The sequence below is a fragment of the Vulpes lagopus genome, chromosome 3, assembly GCF_018345385.1.
Source record: "Vulpes lagopus strain Blue_001 chromosome 3, ASM1834538v1, whole genome shotgun sequence".
NCBI lineage: Eukaryota > Metazoa > Chordata > Mammalia > Carnivora > Canidae > Vulpes > Vulpes lagopus.
Genome location: NC_054826.1, coordinates 63865354 through 63886057, shown reverse-complemented (window position 1 = coordinate 63886057; position 20704 = coordinate 63865354). Strand labels below are relative to the sequence as shown.

General features: G+C 39.4%; 2 protein-coding genes across 7 annotated transcripts in view; one reads left to right on the top strand and one right to left on the bottom strand.

Moving 5' to 3' along the window:
• Positions 1 to 552: 552 nt before the first annotated feature.
• On the bottom strand, positions 553 to 19176 carry AP3M1 (adaptor related protein complex 3 subunit mu 1). 4 transcript variants are annotated; one of them, XM_041748685.1, is made up of 9 exons: positions 18898 to 19176; positions 11434 to 11709; positions 10621 to 10792; positions 7619 to 7756; positions 6395 to 6480; positions 5238 to 5371; positions 4183 to 4390; positions 3113 to 3257; positions 553 to 2650 (listed from the first exon to the last, which is right to left on the bottom strand). In XM_041748685.1, the coding sequence occupies exons 2-9, from the start codon at positions 11704 to 11706 to the stop codon at positions 2550 to 2552; spliced, it is 1257 nt and encodes a 418-aa protein (XP_041604619.1). In that variant the 5' UTR covers positions 11707 to 11709; positions 18898 to 19176; the 3' UTR covers positions 553 to 2549. The 4 variants fall into 4 exon arrangements, with proteins under 4 accessions (XP_041604619.1, XP_041604621.1, XP_041604622.1 ...); XM_041748687.1 differs by lacking the exon at positions 18898 to 19176 and adding an exon at positions 18504 to 18882; XM_041748688.1 differs by lacking the exon at positions 18898 to 19176 and adding an exon at positions 18621 to 18882.
• Positions 19177 to 19326: 150 nt separating this feature from the next.
• Positions 19327 to 20704, top strand: part of ADK (adenosine kinase) — a 498050-nt gene continuing 496672 nt past the window's right edge. Inside the window, exon 1 of one of the 3 annotated variants that reach the window (XM_041748691.1) lies at positions 19327 to 19464. In XM_041748691.1, coding sequence (XP_041604625.1) covers positions 19400 to 19464 — 65 coding nt within the window. In that variant the 5' untranslated portion in view covers positions 19327 to 19399. The remainder of the gene's footprint in view (positions 19465 to 20704) is intronic. The other 2 variants (XM_041748694.1, XM_041748697.1) reach the window with 2 other exon arrangements.

The following is a 20704-nucleotide window of genomic DNA, read 5'->3' as shown; positions in this document are numbered from 1 at the left end:
TTCATTTGCTCTTAGGGTATCTCCTTTAAGAAATTATAAAATGAGGGCTGCCTGGGTGGCTCAGGGGTTGTGCATCTGCTTTCGGCTCAGAGTATGATCAATCCCAGGATCCAGGATGGAGTCCTGCACTGGGTTCCCTGTGGGGGACCTGCTTCTCCCTCTGCCTGTGTCTCTGCCTCTCTCTGTCTATAAAAGAATTTATAAAATGGGGCAATTCTGGGATTAGCTGTAATTCTGCATTTGAAAAATATTCTACTACTAAGTTATTTGTGGATCTTTGTTATTAGTAGGTGGTAGTGGTGGTGGTGATAGGGAGAGTAACTTTGATCACTTACTGCTCAGTCTCTGGCGAGACAGTGATGCTCAGAGAAATTATCCATGGCTGTTAACATTTTGAGGTTAAGAGAGGAGCACTTCCAAGTACTTTGCTGCAACCCTTACAGCTTATGTGATGATACAGAACAAAATCTGATCATGTTTAGGCTGCTCTGATGCTGAGGCGTACCCATCTGAGAATGCTCAATCAGCAGTCAAGCTAAAAAAATCAACTTGTTGCTTTCATCTTTTTATTGACAGTATAGCCAGATTAGAGAAAGGATTTACTGGATTCAAATGAATAAATACAATAATTTAATTGTAAAAGGAAACAATCTACTTGAAAGTTTTAGCAGAAATTGCTAGATACAAAGGACTCTTGGCATATAATCTGCTTACTTATATATAAGAGAAGACAGCACAAAGAAAATTGGACAGTCCAGTTATACATGGTTGAGATTCGGGATTCTGCAGAAAGAAAATGTACTGATTGTTCTTTTGAGATAGGACATTAAAAGACATTAAAAATAAAAGCAACTGGGCTGTGTAACCAACGTTAGGCAAAGACAATAAATATTTGGCAACATCTTGATTTTAGCTGCCAAGCTAATATTGGTTACCCAAGAAATTTCAAATTTTCAAAAAGTGCCATTTCCTAGTAGGTGAACGGCAGGCTGGGTACCCTATGGAGGCAGAGGTAAGAACGCTGCTGTCTGCTGGGCTCTCTCTGGTAGCCTCGACCACTAGCCCTTAACAGCAGAGTGGGATGAATTTAAGGGCCGTTCTTATGATATGGGAGGAGTTAGAAGCCGAGAGGAAGGAAAAGAAGGGAGTCACAAGAAAAAACTAACAGCATAAGTAAGAACCAGTGGGAACCATGACAAACAAGCACTTGTATCTTCCAGCCTTCCTCTCTCCTTCAGGTCTAATGAGGCCAAGTGACTGGGCAAGGACTTCAAAGCCAGTGAGGTTGAGTGAAATGATACAACTCTAGACTGACTTCTCAGCCAAGACGATCAATATGGTTTCATCAGTGTCACTGAGGATCTTGTTACTGCCTCAATATCATGTACTGTGTCAGTACAGCAGAGACGCTCAAGTGACAATTATGACAACAGTCTGAGGAAGGAATCTACTGACTACTGTAGCCTTGGGAAGCACACAGTATGAAACAGGAGCTCCCCTTGAAGGCAAGGGATACAGGTAAATTCAAGACCTTAAGAACAACAATAAAAAAGAGAAAAGATTAAAAAAAAGTGACCATAGTGAAGCAGGCACATTTTTTTTTTCTTTTGCTGAACTAGGGCTTGAGGCCTTTAGGCTAAGATGGTTTAAGTGGTGTTGATAAGCTTTCTAAAACATGAAGGTGGCAAAGTTCACTTAAGTTTCTCTTCTACCCTTTAATTTGCTTCAAATCTCAAATGCTTGTGCTTGCAATAACTTCCTAAAAGCAGAAGTAGTGTTCCCTTTTATTGCCTTAATAAAGCATTTGCCCCTTTGATACGATTTTTTACTATGCTATCTAACAGCTGAACTAGTGGCACAAAACTGAGATGGGTACTTACTGCAGCAAGGTCCCTGTAAATCAAAATCTTAGCTTTACATAAAAATCTTATTTATAAAAAATACAATACCAAGTACAGTGAGAATGAAGCACGGAGCAGTGGTGCTCCCTGCCAGGGCCATGTGGAAGTGGCTTTTGCTACAGTGCTTGCTTAATGGCACAAGTGAAAAGCTGAATAAGGCAAACACTTGAAGAGGCAGTTTTTTGTAAACTTCTTGGGGTGGGGGGAACTTCCTCTGTGGGGATAGATGCTGATTTGGGATGGCTAAAATCAGGTGTGATGTTTGGCTGCACTTGATACATCACATTACAGATTAAGACTGCTCCTGCTGAGACCAGTTCACTTGTTTTTGGGGAGAGGTTATCACTGTAGCCTTTTGCCTTTATTGTCACGATGTGCAGCCTCCAGCTGACGCCCCCCTATGGAAGCAGTCACCTCCAGAATCTTTCTAACTGAAAAGATATAAAATAAGCTAAGTCATTCAAAGTTTCCTTAGCTGAAAGCTCCTTCAGAACCCTACACTGATTACTAAGCAACTTCATTAGCGGTGTGTAGCATGATAGGAATGCTTTGACTAGAATATGTATTCCCACCCACTTGGTACCTAACAGTAATAAACTATAATGACACTAGAAAAACAAACGGATCTTGAGGAATTTTGGCCTCTTCTCATGTTCTCACTTGGAACTTTCCAGCTTTCGTGACATATTTGACTCCTTTAAATGGCTTATATTTCTCTCCATACATGTCCAAGCGGTTTACTTTTAAGCCTGTGTCCAAAAAAAAAAAAAAAAAAAAGGTAAGGAAAGGAACAAATTATTTTCCTGGCCATACCAACCAACAATTATTTGTCTAGCAATGAACACTACTGAGTAAATCTGACATTAACCAAGTGTCCCTTCTACTATTCACAAATTATAGCACTGTGGGGGGATGGTTTTAGTTCAGATTCCCAAGTGGGCAAAGAATGTCTTTTAAGGATAAATCTTTCTGTATGAATGACTCCTCCCTTTGTGCTTGGATGAAGAGGGTGCAGAGGAAGAAAGCTGTGTGAAATAAAGTGCTCTGCAAATCACTGTACCTCGGACTATGGCCCCACAGCACGGTGTGACAGGCAAACTGGAGCTATTGTTCTTTCTAGAGAGGAAATGCTTGTACCCTTCTAAAATCCAAATAGTTGACCCCAGCAAAACTCAGTTAAACCGCAAACATAAGTCAAAACTTATCCTTACCAGAAATAGCAAGCTGCTGGATCTTGAACTGTATGTTGAGACTTGGATTCTCTTCTGGCTTGGGTGCTCCAGACTGTAAATTTACCAGTCCTTTAAGACTCGGGAGCTTTTGTGGAGTAATTTTTCCCACATCCCATGTTAGTACCTTAAAAAGGCATAAGAAATACAATCTGAACCATTTACTAAAGACAAATGTTCAAAGACACTATAAACTTCTGTACAGAATGACGCACAGTATCTTGGAAACAAGGGACCTGGGATCTTCACAGAGTCTTACCACTAATCAGGTCTGTGACTGAATGGTGAGGGCAGAGAACCAACATTTGTAGAGCATCCACTTTTGGATACAGCACTGTGCTTAGCACTATTCATACATCTCAAAAAGGCCTATGATGTAGGTTTTGACTGAGGCTCTGTGGTCAACCTCTGGGGAAGTTCTTCAAATTCTGAGGACTGGTTTTTACTTTAAAAAATGCCTTTTCACTTAGCAGGCAGCTCAATGACTCTGCTGCTGAAAAGAACCACACTTTTTACCCAAGCAGGAATCTGAGAGAAAACCATCTTTTTTACAGTTTCTCTGCAAACCCTGTGCTAGAGGCACGTTTACGTATGGTTATGTATGGTGAGGAAGCAGCTATCCTAGCCAGCATTCCCTGTGGAAGAGTATGAATTGCTTGTAAATGAAAAAGAAAGGTCTTAATGATCAATTTCTACAGAAAATCGAACAATTAATAGACTACAATACTAACTTCTTATATCCAGATCATGCTTTTCTCTTTTTAAAAAAGCTTTCTACGTCTTCTTCCTTAGTGAGTATGTCTCTAGATTATCAGTGGATGAGGAAAGGCACACTCTGAAGGAGAACAGAATGAGTCTCACGTTTCTGTTCATCTCCTCAGCAGCAGATGCGGGATTCCCTCCATAGCCAGTGGCCGAGTACAGGTTGTTCTCAGGTTTTGTGAGGAACTTTAGTTTTAACAAAGACATTAACCCTTCCTTCTGCCCTCCCTGCCATCAGAAAATAAAGACTGCAGAAACATTTGCTCACTCTTGATTAGAGCTAGCTGTACCTTGGTAACTGGATCAAATGTATAGCTGCCTTGTGTTGGTGTCAGGTTCATATTCAGCACAACTTTGGGCATATGAACTGTTACTGTGATTCCTTCAATAGTTTTCCCCATATTCTGCTTTGGTCCAATTGTAATATCAAATCTACCGCAAGAACTGTTCTCCTTAAAGCTGATGCTATGTTTCACATACACCGGTATTGCCACTAGACTGAAAAGAAAAAGACAGATACAACCACAAACATAATTAATTGTGTGAGACAGCTCCTGAGGTAGCCTGAGAACCTCAGTCCAGAGTATTCCACTCCTTTGACTCTACCACAGGGCCATATACCCCCAGACCTGGAGGGTCAGCATTCACTAGTACTCACCAGAGAGTTTGAGCACCACCACACTAGGAATTACACAATTTCTGAGCAAGAAGTATCAAATCAAGACAGGACTCAAGATAGGATAAACAAGTGGCACAAATAGCCCTAGTTTGAAGATATTAATTAAGGTCCCATAGAAAAGAGAATTTAAAATTAAACTAAATGAAATTGTCCCTATGTGGTAAGAGCCAAGAAATAACTCCTCTGCTTTTGAGTATTACTGATGCTACCCAAACGCCTTCTGATATTTTCAAGGGACAAACCATTTACAACCCACAATGCCATTTCATTCATTTAAACCTTAGTACCTGAAAGAGTGACCGGAAGTCAGTTAATTGGGCGACGGCCTAGAGAATTAGAGATGTATCTGTCTCCCTCTGTTAGATATGAAGTCTATAGACCACAGTAAAATTATGGCATGGGTTCAAGGTTTTGTGTAGGTTGTGCACAGTCCAAAGTGTTTGTTCTCCGGTATATGTTTTACTAGTACTTTATATTCTCACATTCAAGGAACACTGATTATTTTAGATACATATTTTCACCAGTTCTTCCCGAGTTTCCTAATGAGCCATGGCCAAAGAGAGCAGTGATGAATTCAAGTATCCACCTGTCAGAATGAAAAAGGTAAGGGGACTACCCATCACTCTGATACATGATAGCAGATTTCTAGTTGATGCATCAACGTACTTTTGTGAGCTGACACGATACGATATGAGTCGGAAATTTCCATCAGGAGGAATAAATGACAAAACTCTTTCAGATTCCCAACGCTTGAACCGGATGCAGGGGTGGAAGCTGACATCGTCGAGAAGCCGTGGGTTCTGCCAGGAAAACAAGATGGCAGTATTCACTGAGTGTGCGGAATAGGGCAAGTCTGCTAGGATACTATGAGAAATTAATATACTCCCTAAGGATAAAAGTTACATTACGAGTTTGTTACTATGACCACAATAACACACAGTTAACAGTTTCACAAGGCTTTGAGATTTCAAATATATTTTGTAAAGCAGGGGAGGGGGCAGAGGGAGAGGGAGAGACAATCTTCAAGCAGATTCTCCACTGAGTGTGGAACCAGATGCAGATCTCGAACCTCACAACCCTGAGCTGAAATCAAGAGCCGGCTACTTAACCATCTGAGCCACCCAGGTGGCCCGCAAATATTTCATATGTTATTTTAGTTGAATTTCAATTACTATTAAGTAGAAAATGTGAGCCATACTATCATTTCCATTTCACAGATGACAAAAATGAAGTTGGAAGAACTCAAGGTCAAAATGAGACAGCAACAGAACTTTGTTCTTTTTTCTTAGTAGTGTATCATGCCAAGTCTAAAATGATGCAAAAGATCAGTGCCCTTTCTTATCAGTAAAGCAAATAATAATTCAGTGAGATTACAGATTTGCAGAAGCCATCCAGCCATTTAAGCCACTTCTAACATAGCCAGGAGAAGACTTCTCCTCAGCCTTTCCATAAAGGCCATGCTCATTACGTAAGCCACTGTCTTGGGAAGCTGTGCTAAGAATATTTCTGAGATAGGGGTACCTGGGTGGTTTAGTTAAACAGCAGGCTCTTGATTTTGGCTTGGTCATGATCTCAGGGTTGGGAGAGCAAACCCCATGTCAGGCTCCCTGCTCAGCGTGGAGTCTGCTTAAGATTCTCTCTTTCTCTCTCTCTGCCCCTCCCCTTGCTCATGCTCTCTCTAAATAGGTAAATAAATCTTAGAATATTTCTGAGATAATACTTACAATTTAAGATACAAACATCTCTCAGTATTTATCATTTCTTTCAGTACTTCATATATATTAGGCATACAAAGATCTACAGGACAGGAGAACAAAACTTACCATGAAAGAAAGAGAAAGGTCAGGCATTCCAGATAGCTTAATGCAAGCATCAATGACCCCCTGAATTTCTGCAAACACTGTAGATCCTGAAGAAAGGAAGTGATAACATCACTGGAATTAGAGTCTAGTAAAGACTAGAGCGATCACTGTCTCTGAAATAATGGAAACATCGCCTCGGTGTCAGACATAATGAAACTTGCACATCTACTAACAAGTTAGTGGGACAGAGGATCCATTGCACCAGTTATGACAGTTTCTTCACTAAACGCCCACACCTAACTGGTAGGACTGGGGTAATTCTACGGAATATCAAACCTGCCTCTGTCTTGACATAGTCAACCTTAGAAGACTGCTGGATATGAAATTAAAATGTTTTTGGGGTGCCTAGGTGGCTTGGTCTGTTAAGCAGCCGGCTCCTGATTTCTGCTCAGGTCACGATCTCAAAGTCCTGAGATGCAGCCCCACCTTGGGCTTCCTGTTGGGCATGGAGCCTGCTTAAGATTCTCTCTCCCCTTCCGCCTCTGTCCCTCCCCATCAACTCTTTCCCTTTTAGAAAAAAAAGTGTTTGAAGTTAAGATATTTTTAATGGAATTTAAAAATGAGGCAAATTTCTCATTGAAATGGACTAAGCTGTTAACTTTGAATAGGAGCCATTATTCTGTAATAATGTAGCTATTATTCTGTACGATAGAATTTTTATAATGAAAAGGGCACTGATTGAAGAAAAAATACTGGCTATAATTCACAATAACTCATTTTCACACAGCAACTAGCTGTGTGACCTTGAGCAGATTTACTAAACCCTTTTGAGCCTCAGTTTCCTTATGTATAAAATGTGAAGGTTGGACTAGATGTTTTTAGTAAAATTTATGGTTCTAATAGAGTACAGCTGTTTTGTCTGAGGTCTTCAGAAGTACTGTATGTAAAGTGGTAGCAAAAGTATGGTGCATGGTAGGTAATACAATAAATGTTGAATAAATGGCAAGAGGGAGAGGCAGACAGGGTAATAACTGGCTTAAAGTAAGGCAGCATGAGATCTGATTTACAAAGGTTTGGCAGATCTCAGCTAGTGGTTATGAAAATTATATGTAGCCTCTTGGCAAAATAAACAGATTTTAAGCTATCAGGAAGTGAATGCCTTTCTGCTGAAACCATACTACCAAGAGATTTCAATTTTGTCAGCTCAACTGTTTTTCCCAAATAAGATCACATGCACACAATTACCTGATTTATCTATAATTGCATCTATTTCTTCAACGACATCAAAATAGGCTTCATTATTTGTGTACTTTACCCCTGCCCGGCGCCATGGGATGTTGGACAGCTGCCCAGTGGGGAGTGTGTCCCCAACATTACTACTGCCTAGAAACCGGAAAAGGAGAAAGCAAAGGTAATGCATAAAATAGTCATCAGGAAAGCTGTTAACAAAAAAATAAAAAAAAAAAAAAAAAGGAAAGCTATTAACAAGGGTGATAGGCTGGCTCAGTTGGTAGAGTGTGTGACTCCTGACCTTGGGGTCGTGAGTTCAAGCCCCACACTGGTGTATAGTTTATTTTAAAAACAAAAAAAGAAAGAAAAACTATTAACAGGAAAAATAAAAGAATGCTTTAGTTGCTTCTTTAATGTTTACGTTTTCTTCATCGAAGTTGTGGATGGTTTCCAGAATTGCTGGAATTGCTATACCGACATGATCAAATTTCTAGGGGACAGAAATAGGCCCTGTAGTCCTCTATGTGCCAAACCAGGTTAAATTCATTTACCTATCTTTTGCTTCCTGTGTGTTAACAGTAACCTAACCTAATTCTAGTGGCTCAACAACAGAATCTCGTCCTGCTGCCAGTGATGAGGAAAAGAGGCTAGTTGTTGTAGAACCTTCTGCTGATAAAATGTCTCCACTGAGAATAAGTGATATGTAGGCCCTTTGGTATTCAGCTTAAATTCTACATGAGATGCTGCCAAGCAGGCCTCAGCAGAGTAACTGGATGAAGAACACACTCTGGCCTTTTCCCATTTTAAGGTCAGCACAACGATATGGCTGTAATATGGCTAAGGTTTAATATAGGGCTAATTTACTGGTAAATTGACATATGTCTGAAAGTAAGTCTGATTGTCCAAAACACACCCTTGAGCTGTGACATATTTAACATTTTGGTTAATTTACATTTCCAATTCAAAAGTAGTATATGCTTAGTAACAGCAACACATGGAAAGCTCAGAAAAGTGGCTAAAAAGAATCTATCTTTCTGTTATCAAAATACAACTACCATTAAAAGTTTGGTATAATTCTTTAAACATTTCCCTCAAAAATAGGCTGCATTTATTTTTTTCTATTTTGGTAAGTTTGTTATTTTTGACTGCACCTTAAAATATAGTTGCAATCATACTGTATATACAATATACTGTATATATATATAATTAGATTTTACAGTCTAATTATGATTGGTGTTTGTGTCTCATTACTCAGTAAAAAAACAGCTCTGCTCCTGTTAAATAATTAATACAATTCTAGGTTTTTCATGTTGTGTCTTTTTTTTCTCATATAGTTCCATCTACAGAATGCTCTTATTCCTCCCTCTTTCCCTAAATTCTGCTGATTCTTTAGGGCCCTGCATTGGGGCCAAGCACCACAGTTCAGGAGGGATTATTTCATCTACTGGACCATTCTCTTGAATGCACTGCCTTAATAACCTATGTATTTTCATTCTCTATTTTAGTAACTATAAAATACATGTTTATTTTAGAAATTAGAAAGTATTAAGCAAAAATAAAGATAGTATGTTGTTCCTTAGTTGGAGACGGTCATTGAAAATATTTTAGAACTTTTTCGTCTGTAGGAATGTTTATGTGTAATTAACAGAAACTTTTATAGTTTTATGTTGGTATTTTTTCCATTTAGTATTATATCATGTGTACTTTCCAATGTCACTGTATTGTTTATAAAATATGGAATTGCCTTTTACAATGTTATATTATTATTTACATACTTTAATTTTTTTCTAATTTCCCATCCAGAGTCTAAGTTTTAGGTGCATACATTCTATCTTATCTTTCCTTGAATTTCTCCTAACGCTCAGCTTTGTACAGAAGATGAATAAAGGCCTCTTATAGGCCTCTCTTGTCCCATTTTTTTAGGTCAGTACACTTACAGCGGGGTTTAAAATGGTAGACAGCATAGCTGGTGTGTTATGTAACATTTCACAGAAATCTTTCTCTAGAAGACTTCAATACTCTCAAAAAATACTGTCATCTGGATGTACCTAATTTCTAGCTATATTCAAGAAATAAAAATTACAAACTTATAACATGGAGCACCTGGGTGGCTCAGTGGTTGAGCGTCTGCCTTTGGTTCAGGTCATGATCCCAGGGTCCTGGGATGGAGCCCTGCATCAGGCTCCCCAGAGGGAGCCTGCTTCTCCCTCTGCCTCTCTGTATCATTCATGAGTAAATAAATAAACGTCTTTAGAAAAAAAAAGAAGCTTAAAACAAAGTACAAGGTCACAATGCATGAGATCTCACTGACAGACTAATTTCCCATCTTTTGTTTTAATAAATCTTCTGCATGTATAAAACAAAGACTTGGAGGAGATAATATATACTCTGTGGTGGAGAGTCTTAAATTTTCTATATCCTAGTAATTTGGGGGTAACAACATAATGCTAGTTTTATAATGCTATTTATAATTTTAATTTTTCTCCCAGTTTTATTGATATAATTGACATTTAACATCGTGTTAAGTTTAAGCTATACAACATGATGATTTGATACACTTATATACTACAATTATAACCCAATATAGTTAGTTAACATCTTCATCACATCATATACAATAATGCTAATTTAAATATTAAAATGCCAGTCTATAAATAGATTAAGTGTTCTTCTAAGTAGCTTCACATATAGGCTTTCCTTTTATAGCCTCACTATATTGGCTTCTTTAGGATTAACTGGGAAAATTTATTCAGTCTTATTATTTAGTGTTAAGTAATAGTAACAATGTTATTGTGGTCTTATAGAAAAGCCTATAATAAAAGAGCAATTATCAAGTTTTCTTTATCATTTAAGACCTAGTCTCCTCATGAAAAGAAATACACATTCATTTCAACAATACTACTAACTTTAACTCTGGCCAAACTGAACTACCTTAATTATTTGCCAGATCAAGCAACAAGGAGTTGTTTATAAAGTGTTAATTGCTTAGTTCCTAAGGCAGCACATTTTCACCTTACCTGTAATAGAGTTGACGACAGAACGTAGAATTGTTGGTGGTTTAATCAGTTCTTTCAAAATATTAGATTCAGTAGCCAGTGGAAATCCATTGTCTAACATTTCTTCCAAGAGCTCATATACAATGACCACATTATCCTTAATTGCAGCTTCCGAACACTCACCAAAGTAGTCCTTAACAAAATGTACATAATATTGTACAATGGAAGGCATGGAGAAAGGCTTGCTAAACACTCTTTGTTTAGAAGGATAAACTTACAGTAGCGTAATTAATTGTTTAAGATGTTGAAATATGTAAATTAGAAAAAACCCTCTATAGTTCTATACGCTATTTCTCAATATCTTCAGATTGAATTGAATTTCCATTACATTGAAACATTAAACTAGGATGCGAACTATTAACTTAATTTGCTCTGACTGGGTACCCCTAAAACATAGATAAGTTTTCAATTATTTGGTACATTTAGCAAGATAATAAAATGTAAATATTAAGACGATTACATAACCAATAAAAATCTTGGGGCCATTCAGAGAACTGTATATGGAGGGCATTACTGTTTCCTGATGACACAATTTGTAATACATATAAAAAATATGGCTTCCATGACCATGAGATTATGGTGTTCTACTGAAATAGTGAATGGAACAGCCATGTATACTGCTATACACCCTACAAAGAAAGGGTTTATGAATTTATTCTTAGTTGAAAAGAAGAAACAGGATACATCCAAAGCTGATTACTTAGAGAATATAATCATTTATCCCACCCCCAACTAACTTTAACTTAAATTCAAAAGATTTGATGAGTAACCAACCTGAAAAGTGTCTGCAACTCGATGTAGGAACTCAATTACAAAGAGAGGTGGCACTTCAGTCTGTATGACAGACACAAAGAAGAGCTTATCCCTGTAGATACTGATGAGGTAGTGATGAGGTGTTGAAATGACAGGTGGTACATTTTCAACATCAGCAGCTTTCTCTTGAGCTTCAAAGAAATAATCACAGACAGACTGGCTCACAACGCTCTTCCAGTGCTTCTCTAGAAATATGTCACCGGAACAGTTTATGAGAAATAGACTGTGGATCATTTTCTAGGGGGGGAAGAAAGTTTAAATTTAATGTACATCAAAAAGTATCCTTGTACTATTCTGATACCCAAACCAGACAAAGGCAATACAAGAAACTATAGACCAGTATCATGTAAGAATAGTTATAAAAATCCTTGACAAAATACCAACAAACTAAATCCAGCAACATATACAGATTACACACCTTGACAAATGGGATTTATTCCAAGAATGGAAGACTGGTTCAACATATGAAAATCAATCAACGTAACACACAGTATACATAAAAGACAAAACATAATCATTTCAAAATGTGTAGGAAAATCATTTGATAAAGTCTAGCACTTGCTTATAATAAAATGACTTAAACTAGAAAAAGAAACACTTTAAAATGGTGGGTTTTATAATATGTGAATTATATTTCACTTATATTCTTACTATGACACACAAATCTACTTCCAGGTGGATTAAACATAAATGTGTAAAAATGTGCACCAAAAACACACATAAAAATGTAATGTTGTAGTGAAAACCTGGAACAACTCAAATATTTATTAATAGTACAATGGAAAAATAAACTATAGTGTATTATTAAAATGAAACACTATACAGCAATGAAAACAAATAACCTATTGTTAAATTAAGCAAATACGGATGAATCTTACAAATACAATACTGAACAAACAAGCCAGATGCAAAAGGATACATAAGTATGATTCTATTTATATGTGGTGCTAGAACAGACAAAATTAATCTATGATTTAAGAAATCAAATGCCATCTTTTATGGAGGAGAGAGGGAGGCAGTGACTAAGAGGGGATGAGGGATATTTCCTAAGGTGCTTATAATGTTTAATTTCTTGATCTAGATGATAGTTATAAGTTATATTCATTTTGATAATTCATTGGGTTTTATATTGTGACATACAATTTTCTGAGTATAACTATGTCAAATAAAAACTTTATTATCCTTGCAAATGGGGGATAGTAGAAAAATATCTAATAACCTTAATGTGTTCATTTCTTTTATGTAGATAACATCACTTATCAGGTGTTTAGTCTCGTGGTCCACTAATTTGAAATTATAGTATTGTATAAGTGTACTCCAACTGTAAAAAATTTAAAATGAATAGTTTCTCTGCATGAAGATAAATTACAAAGAGGAAAGGAAGACTTTCCAGAATGCATTCATTCAATTCCATTGTCACAGAAGACAATGACACCAACCTAATTCTTTTGAGAGCAAGTCATTTATTTTATGAATGCAGCTGACATTTAAGGACTACCTGGTGATTATTTCCCCTTCCCATTTGGCACAGTTTCAGAAGTTTTTAGATAAATTACTAATTACTAAGATGTGTTTTAGTAGCTACTGTATTAATAAATATGAACATTAAGAGTCAGGGTTCCTGTCACTAGAGAAAAACAATGTTTCTTTGTTCAAAGCCATCTCTATTTAGTCAAGCAATCAACATGAGCTGGTAGCAATAACTCTGAAGCTTTTTACCTACTAAATTTTTCTAGATTAATACTGAAACCTATTAAATTTTTCTACTTTATCTAGTCGGATGCTCTGTTTAAAGGTTTGCTTTGTGTCAGCCTTATAGTTCTATCCAGGTGTTAAATAGTGTCACTGGAATGTAGACTTACTATATTTGCAACTAAATTTGTATTATGATAGCTTTTCTTGGAATAAAATCTTCATCTGAAATACAAAGTATAACTGAAAGAAGAATATTGTAATCCACTCAATGAGATTTAGATTTGAGCACTTTGGGTTAGCTGGTTGTGGAATATGGTACTCTTTGAGAAACTAAATTTTCAGCTCTATTCAAAGTGTTTATTCATTAAGGATAAATAAATATCTAAAATGTCTTCTAGGCCAGGCACTATACTAGGCACTTACTTACCTACATTATCTCATTGAATCTTTACAACTCAATGTTACAGATATTGCAGTTATCCCTGTTTTACAGATAAGATGATAAGGTCTTAGAAATGTTAAATCAGATCATACAATAAGTATCAGAGCTAAGGTTCCAACCCAGGCCTGGATGAATCTTGGGCTCCTGTTCCTACCTGACTCCTGGAGACTAATTATTATGAACACACATAATGCAGAATTTTCCAGTAGGATTTCCTGCAATGATGACTGTCTTATATCCGTGCAGTCCAACATCCACTGTCGCCACTGAACACTTGAAATGTGGCTAATGCAACTGATGTACTGAAGTTTTAATGTTAACTAATTTAAATTTATATAACTACATGTAGCTAGTGGTTATCATATTGGACTGAGCAGCAAATGTGCTCTTTGAGCTTATAATATAAGAAGAGCTGAAGGATATGTTTCTTTTTTAGTTAAATGCCAAAATGTCTTCTAATGAATTATTTACAGCAGAAATTATATTTAAAACATCTGACATAAGTTATCTTATTAAACCATTTATTCTATAGAAAGTATAGTTCACATGGGTTGGTGGTACTTTGTGCCACAGTACACCCTACAAGAGTTGTTTGTTCTTGAAGCAAGTGGCTTCATAGTTCCTTTATTTTAGAGGCCAGGTTCCTATTCATCCTCTTACTGGTAAAAAATTCTTTCCAGGGAGTTTGCACTCCTGGAAAGTTGTTTTCGTTGGTAACAGTTCTAATCTCAGAAGAATACAGTAAGTTAAACCAGCCATCTGGATTTATTGCTTAGTACTTAGTACTGGGATGAAAGCATAACACTTGTAGCTCTCAACATTGTTTGGCTTTAAAACCCAATTCACCTTTCTATCATAAGAAAAGAGAGCTTAGAGGTGCTTGGGTGTCTTAGTTGGTTAAACGTCTGCCTTCAAAAACAAACAAACAAACAAAAAAAACGTCTGCCTTTAGCTCAGGTCATGATCCTGGGGTTCTGAGATGGAGCCCCATGTCAGGCTCCTTGCTCAGCAGGGAGCCACATTCTTCCTCTGCCCCTCCTCTTGCTCATGTCTCTTTCTCTCTCTAATAAATAAAATCATTTAAAAAAGAGAGAGATTATTTATTCTATTCCTTTATGACCAAAGGCTAATGGATATAACAATGAAATAAATGTCACATGTGACAATATAAATTAGCCTGTTTCTTTAGTTACTTATTCTTTTGGTAGCTATAGTTACTTCTTTTCATCTTTTTAATAAACTTTCTGGGAAAGCTACACACTGCAATCACAACCATTTTTTGGTTCTTAGTGACTTTTGAATCAGAAAACAGAATGCGACCAGCTTATTTTAAAGCCACTTGAGAAAGTTCCATCAGAGCTTTGACTGCAGCTTAAATATTTCATAAATCCTCTTTACCAAATGTTGGACACTCAACCTGATGATTCACAAACAATGCAATTATAATACAGACGGTCCCTGACTTATGATGGTTTAAGATTTTTCTACTTTAAATTTGTGCAAAAGTGATACGCATCCATTAGAATCCATAATTCGAATTTTGATCTTATTCCAGGAGAGCAATATAATACTCTCTTGGGATGCTGGGTAGAGGCAGCAAGCTGTAACTCCCAGTCAGCCACTTGATCCAGAGTAAATGACAAATACACTTACAACCATCCTGTTCTTCACTTCAGTATTCAATAAATTACAAGAGACTCAACACTTTACTCCAAAATACACTTGGTGTTAGATAGTTTTACCCAACTGTGGGCTAACAGTAAGTGTTCTGAGCACATTTAAGGCAGGCTAGGCTAAGCTATGGTGCTCAGTAGGTTTAGGTATATTAAATGCATCTTTGACTTACAGTATTTTCAGGACATAACCTCATCATAAGTTGAGGAAGATACGTAGTCAAAATATCCTTCAAATAGTGACTAAAAAAGAAAATGCATTCCTTCTACATATAACAGAATGGAGGCACAGAAGGGCCTATATGCAAGGTAAGAGAATGAGATTAGAGAAGAATCTAGCACCTCTGATTCCCAGGCAATATTTTGACCATTTACTCATTCAACAAGTAGTTCTGAATATGTTTTATATATAGTAGGCAATGGCGATAAAAGAGTGAACAAAGTAAGAGTACCTGAACTCAGAGTGTTTAGAGTTCAGCAACGAAGGCAAACAATACAGTAAGATGCAATTTCTATGACAGGGGAAATACAGTGAGTGTCCTTCAGAATTCCACAAATCTTTGAGGTGACAGAGAACACAAGTAAAGAAATCCAGTACAAATTTAGCAACTTTAGGAGGTGAAGGTAGGTGGCAAGATGAGATTGGGAAGGAGATAAGCAAATACTGGTTCATTTAATTGTCAGAGCAGTTTTTTATGGTAGTAAGCAGGGAATTCATGAAATCCAATTGACAGTTAAAAAAAAATTGCACTGTAGAAATTTAATAGGGCACCAGTTCAGAGATGAATTATGGTGGTGGCCTAGACTACAGTGTTGACAGCAGTGATGAAGTAAAATGAAAAGATAAATATTCAGGCTTAAGCAAAGATTAGGTGGATTTGGACGCTGGAGATGAGAGGGAAAATGAGGCATTTAGCTCTGATCCTGTATATTGACCTAATTCTGGATATATTTGACCCAAATGGATATATTCAAAAAACTATTATAAATGTAGGTCTAGTGCTTCAGAGAGAAGCTGAGTTGGAGACATGCCTGTGAGTACACGTGCCTTTTGTTAATGGGAATTATAGCTACAAGAAGAAAAAAAAAACTATAAAGAGATTATGTGCATAGTAAGAAGGGAGCCTATGGAAAGAATTCCAACATCTGAGTAGCAAGTGGGTCAAGGAAGTGGGCCTAAAAAAAGGCTGAGAAGATGTGGCTAAAGAGCAGTAAAAAAGAGGGGGCTAACAGTTTTTAGTAACTAGAGGTGTTAGTCTTGTTTCCAGAGGAACAGAATACTACACATTTTAAAGGGCACAAAGAGGTCAAGCTATAAGAACTGAACATGTGGTGTTTTTTTTTTTTTTTAATTACCTGCTGAAGGGCTTTTTCAGACTCCCCTTCAATTCCGTAGAATTTTAATATTATATATTTATGTATCTAATGTATTGTAAAAATACTATGTTTTATATATGCAATGATTTTTTTTTTTTTGCCTCACAAAAAGCAATTTCTGTCCCTATTGAAAATTTATAAATTAACATATAGAGGACATTGGTGATCTTAGTAAAGGTAGTTTAGTGGTAGTTCAGTGAAAGGCAGGAACAAGACAGGCTGAAATGGGCTGAGAAATAAATAGCAAGAAGTGGGGAAATCAGAGATAAGGAGAGAAGATGATACATTCAAGAACTCTAGCTGTCAAGAGGCTGAAAAGACATGAAAACAAATGGGAGTATTTCACACAGTTAAGAAAGAATATTTCTAATTGCTGAAGGAAAGGTGTGAGTAGAAGGGGAAAGGTGGATGATGTAGGTGGAAAAAACTGAATAAAAGAGGCTCCTGATAGGGTAGGAGAGGATGGTATTGGGTAGATGAAAGGACCTACCTTCCCTCATAAGGGACACTTTTCCTCTTTAAACAAAAGGGAAGAAGTTTTGTACATTTGGTGGTAGGAAGATGATCGCCTCTATTCTTTCTGTGCAATAGGAGAGATCATTTGTAGAGGGAGAATTCCTCTTCTCTATAAAAGCCATCTGCTACTCATGCACTGAGGTATTATTGAGCTACTTAAAAATATCTAGCCTGGGGAATTCTGTGTATAATGGCAAATGTTTAGAAATATTCTAAAAATCCTAAGATTCATTAAGAAAAAATCAGCCTTCCTGCAAAGAGAGTTTTCCTACCAAAGGTATGTAAATTTCAGGTACTTCCTCATTCATCTCTTTTCCCAGCTTTTCCTATAGTCTCAATTGAGAGTGTCCTCCTTCCTCCAAAACGAATTCTTCCATTTTTAATTTTGACCCCACTCCCTTCTCTCTCTTCTTGGATCTTATCTCCTCTTTCTTGAATCTTTAATCTTACAAACCTTGGTTATTGTTTTCTGCCCCCAAACATAATGTGCCTTGTATTCTTTAAAACAAACTCAGGGGACAGCCCGGGTGGCCCAGCGGCTTAGCGCGCTGCCTTCAGCCCCAGGGCGTGATCCTGGAGACCCCTCATCGAGCCTGCTTCCCTCTCTCTGCAGGGATCGGGATCGAGTCCCACGTCGGGCTCCCTCATGGAGCCTGCTTCCCTCTCTCTGCCTGTGTCTCTGCGTCTGTCTCTCTCATGAATAAATAAATAAAATCTTAAAAAAAATAAAACAAACTCAGGACTTGACAGCCTCAATAATGACTTGCTTCCTGCTCCAAATGACGGATTAGTTTACACTCGCAGTTAGTATCTCCTACCAGTTACTCACTATATTAAAGCAGTTCTCTCAAATAGCCTATGGACTCCCTAATCATCGAATCTAGCTACCTATCCTCAGATTTCAACTTCCACCTTTAATCCTTGCAGCATTTCGTGTCATTGATAACTTTCCCCCAAACCCAAATAAATACTTCTTACCTTCTTACAGGAAAACTTCACCTGGTTTAATTCTCACCTTGAAAGTTTCTTTTCGGCTTACTTCCCAGCCTTTTTTTTTTTTTTCTTTTAATTTTTCTACCGTTCACACCTAAGACACTGTTTCAAACTCGATATATCCCAATCTCCACAAAATTCCTCCTCATGTGAGGGCTCCTAATTTTAGTGGCTCCACCTCCTTAATCATATAGGCTACATATGCTTCAACTTCGGGCACGATCCAAATCCAACAAATCCTACCAGCCACAGCGCTCATCACTTTAACACCATCAGTTTGGATTCCTGTCACCTCTCCTGAAGCCCTGGGACAACCTCCTCACGGTATTCCCTACCCCGAGCTCATCTGGGCGCCACCCTCTGACTGGACGTCTGTTCAGGTGTGTCAGGGGTTTTGTCTTCCAACGCAGAAGCCTGGGGCTGAGGTCCAAGCTGTTGGTACTCCGGCTCACCGTGGATGGCAAGATCTTCTCCCCGAGCCGAAGCACGGCGAGGGACCCCAACGAGTCTGAACCTCTTGGGCCTGGGACCCGAGCAGGCCGGGCTGCAGGTGCACCTCTCCCTTCCGGCCCTGCAGGCGAGCAAGCCCGGAAGGCCGAGAGGAAGGCGCGGTCAGCATCAGAGACTCTCCTGCAGCCCCGGCTGGAGTCCGGAGCCCCAGCTACTCAGACTGCTCCCCAGTTTTCGAGCTGTTCCCTGCCGGCAGACTCCCCGCCCCCCCACACTCACCCCGACACCTGGGCCAGCCAGTGATTCGGCGCCAGGTCCACTCCGGACCGAGGCTGAGGCAGCTGAAGAGGCCGCGAGGACCCCGAGCTGGGCTGCCCAGTAGATTGCCTGACTGACAGCTTCAAAGTAACCAACTGGGGCTACGGTATCGGAAAGATTATACGAGCAGAAAGACGTTGGATGAGAAGAAAGGTGTCTCCTGAGGTTTAGGATCTAAAATCTTCTCGATCACTCAGAACCCAGAAGAAAGGAGGGTTTCGCCCCATGTGGACTCAGGCGCTCGGACGCAGCCTAACTCAGTCTGGGGTCCCCCCGACTAGTCGGGTGGGCGGGGCCAGAAGGAGGCTGGGCCAATGGCTGTGGGAGGGAGAGCCGCGGAGTGGAGCGAGTCGGGAGGGGCGGGGCTCGGAGAGAAGGAGGCGGTGATAAGGAGAGGGGGCGGGGCCAGAGAGCCGAGGGGCGGGGCGCACGCCGGGAGCCCGAGCGGGGTGGGCGCGCGAAGATGGCTGCGGCCGACGAGGAGCCGAAGCCCAAAAAGCTGAAAGTGGAGGCGCCCCGAGCGCTGAGGTGAGCGCTACTCGACGTCGGGTGGAGGGTGACGGCGCCTGCCGCTAACCAGGGCCCACGTGGGGTTGCGCGGCTCCGGCGGCGAATGGCGCTCCGGCTGCCGGCGTGGGGCCAACGCGCAGGACCGGCTGCTCGGCGAGCTGCCCGCGAGGCTGTGACCTTCTCGCCCGGCGCCGGCCCGCTTTGGCCGAGTAGCCGCCTGCTCCGGGAGGGCTTCGGCTGCCCTTGGCCAATCAGAGAGCCGGCCTGGGGGAGCTTCGCCGGCAGTGGGCAGGCTGAGGGCGCCACGTGGGCGCTGGTGCGACCCTGGCGGACCTGACGGGTCCGGAGCCGCGTCCGCCGCGGCCACCTCCTGTTCCCTGGGGGGTTACGACGAGGGGGCCCAGCCACTGCCCTCCCTTGGGCCAAAGACAGAATTCCCGGGGATTTTTCGTAAAGTGTCGCGGAAGGGCGCCTTGACCTTCCTTTTTTTGTACCTGCTCTGAAAGTGGACACCTTTGAAGACCACCTCTGCGGGACCCAGATACCCCGCCTCCGAGGCTTTGCAGGGGTGGTATTTGGCTGAATAGATAAGGAATGTTGACTTTTCTTGTTTTCTTTGCACTTTTTGGCAACAGTGCTGCTGCCCCCAACACCTGCCTCAGTGTGATTGATGTGGCAGTTTATTTGCAAAAGATAGTTTGCTAAAATGTTCCCTCCTAATAAGTACAAAGTGCAACATGCACAATCCTGGATGATTTTGAAATATTTGTTGGAAGGCATTGACTTTTCTATCTAGAAATAGACATAAATTGATTTAAAACTGTTGGGACCTTCCTTGATAGTACAAAATAAGTTTCATTTTTTTTTCCCCCCAACATCATCCACCTTCACCTCCCGAAATAATGAAGCATTGTGAAAAGAAAAGGTCAGTTAGGGACTTGGTAGTGTTTGCAAGCTATTTTGAATGGATGGTGATCAAATCCCTGGGAGTGCCTTTAATGTATTCCTACTATCCTCAAAGTGTTAGTGTGCCTACCTTATGAAAAGAAAATAAACTTGTTTTTCTTCTGACAACTCAGGATGTTCTATTTTTAAGCTTTCAAACCATAGAATAAATAAAGCAGAGGCCTTTTGAATCAGACTTACCTGGGTTCAAGGCATGTGCTTTCCCTACTTTGCCCATTATTGGGCTATTTCTTTAAAAGGTATGTCCTTCATACAATTTCCTCTACCAAATTGAGAGACAGATGCAACTTTT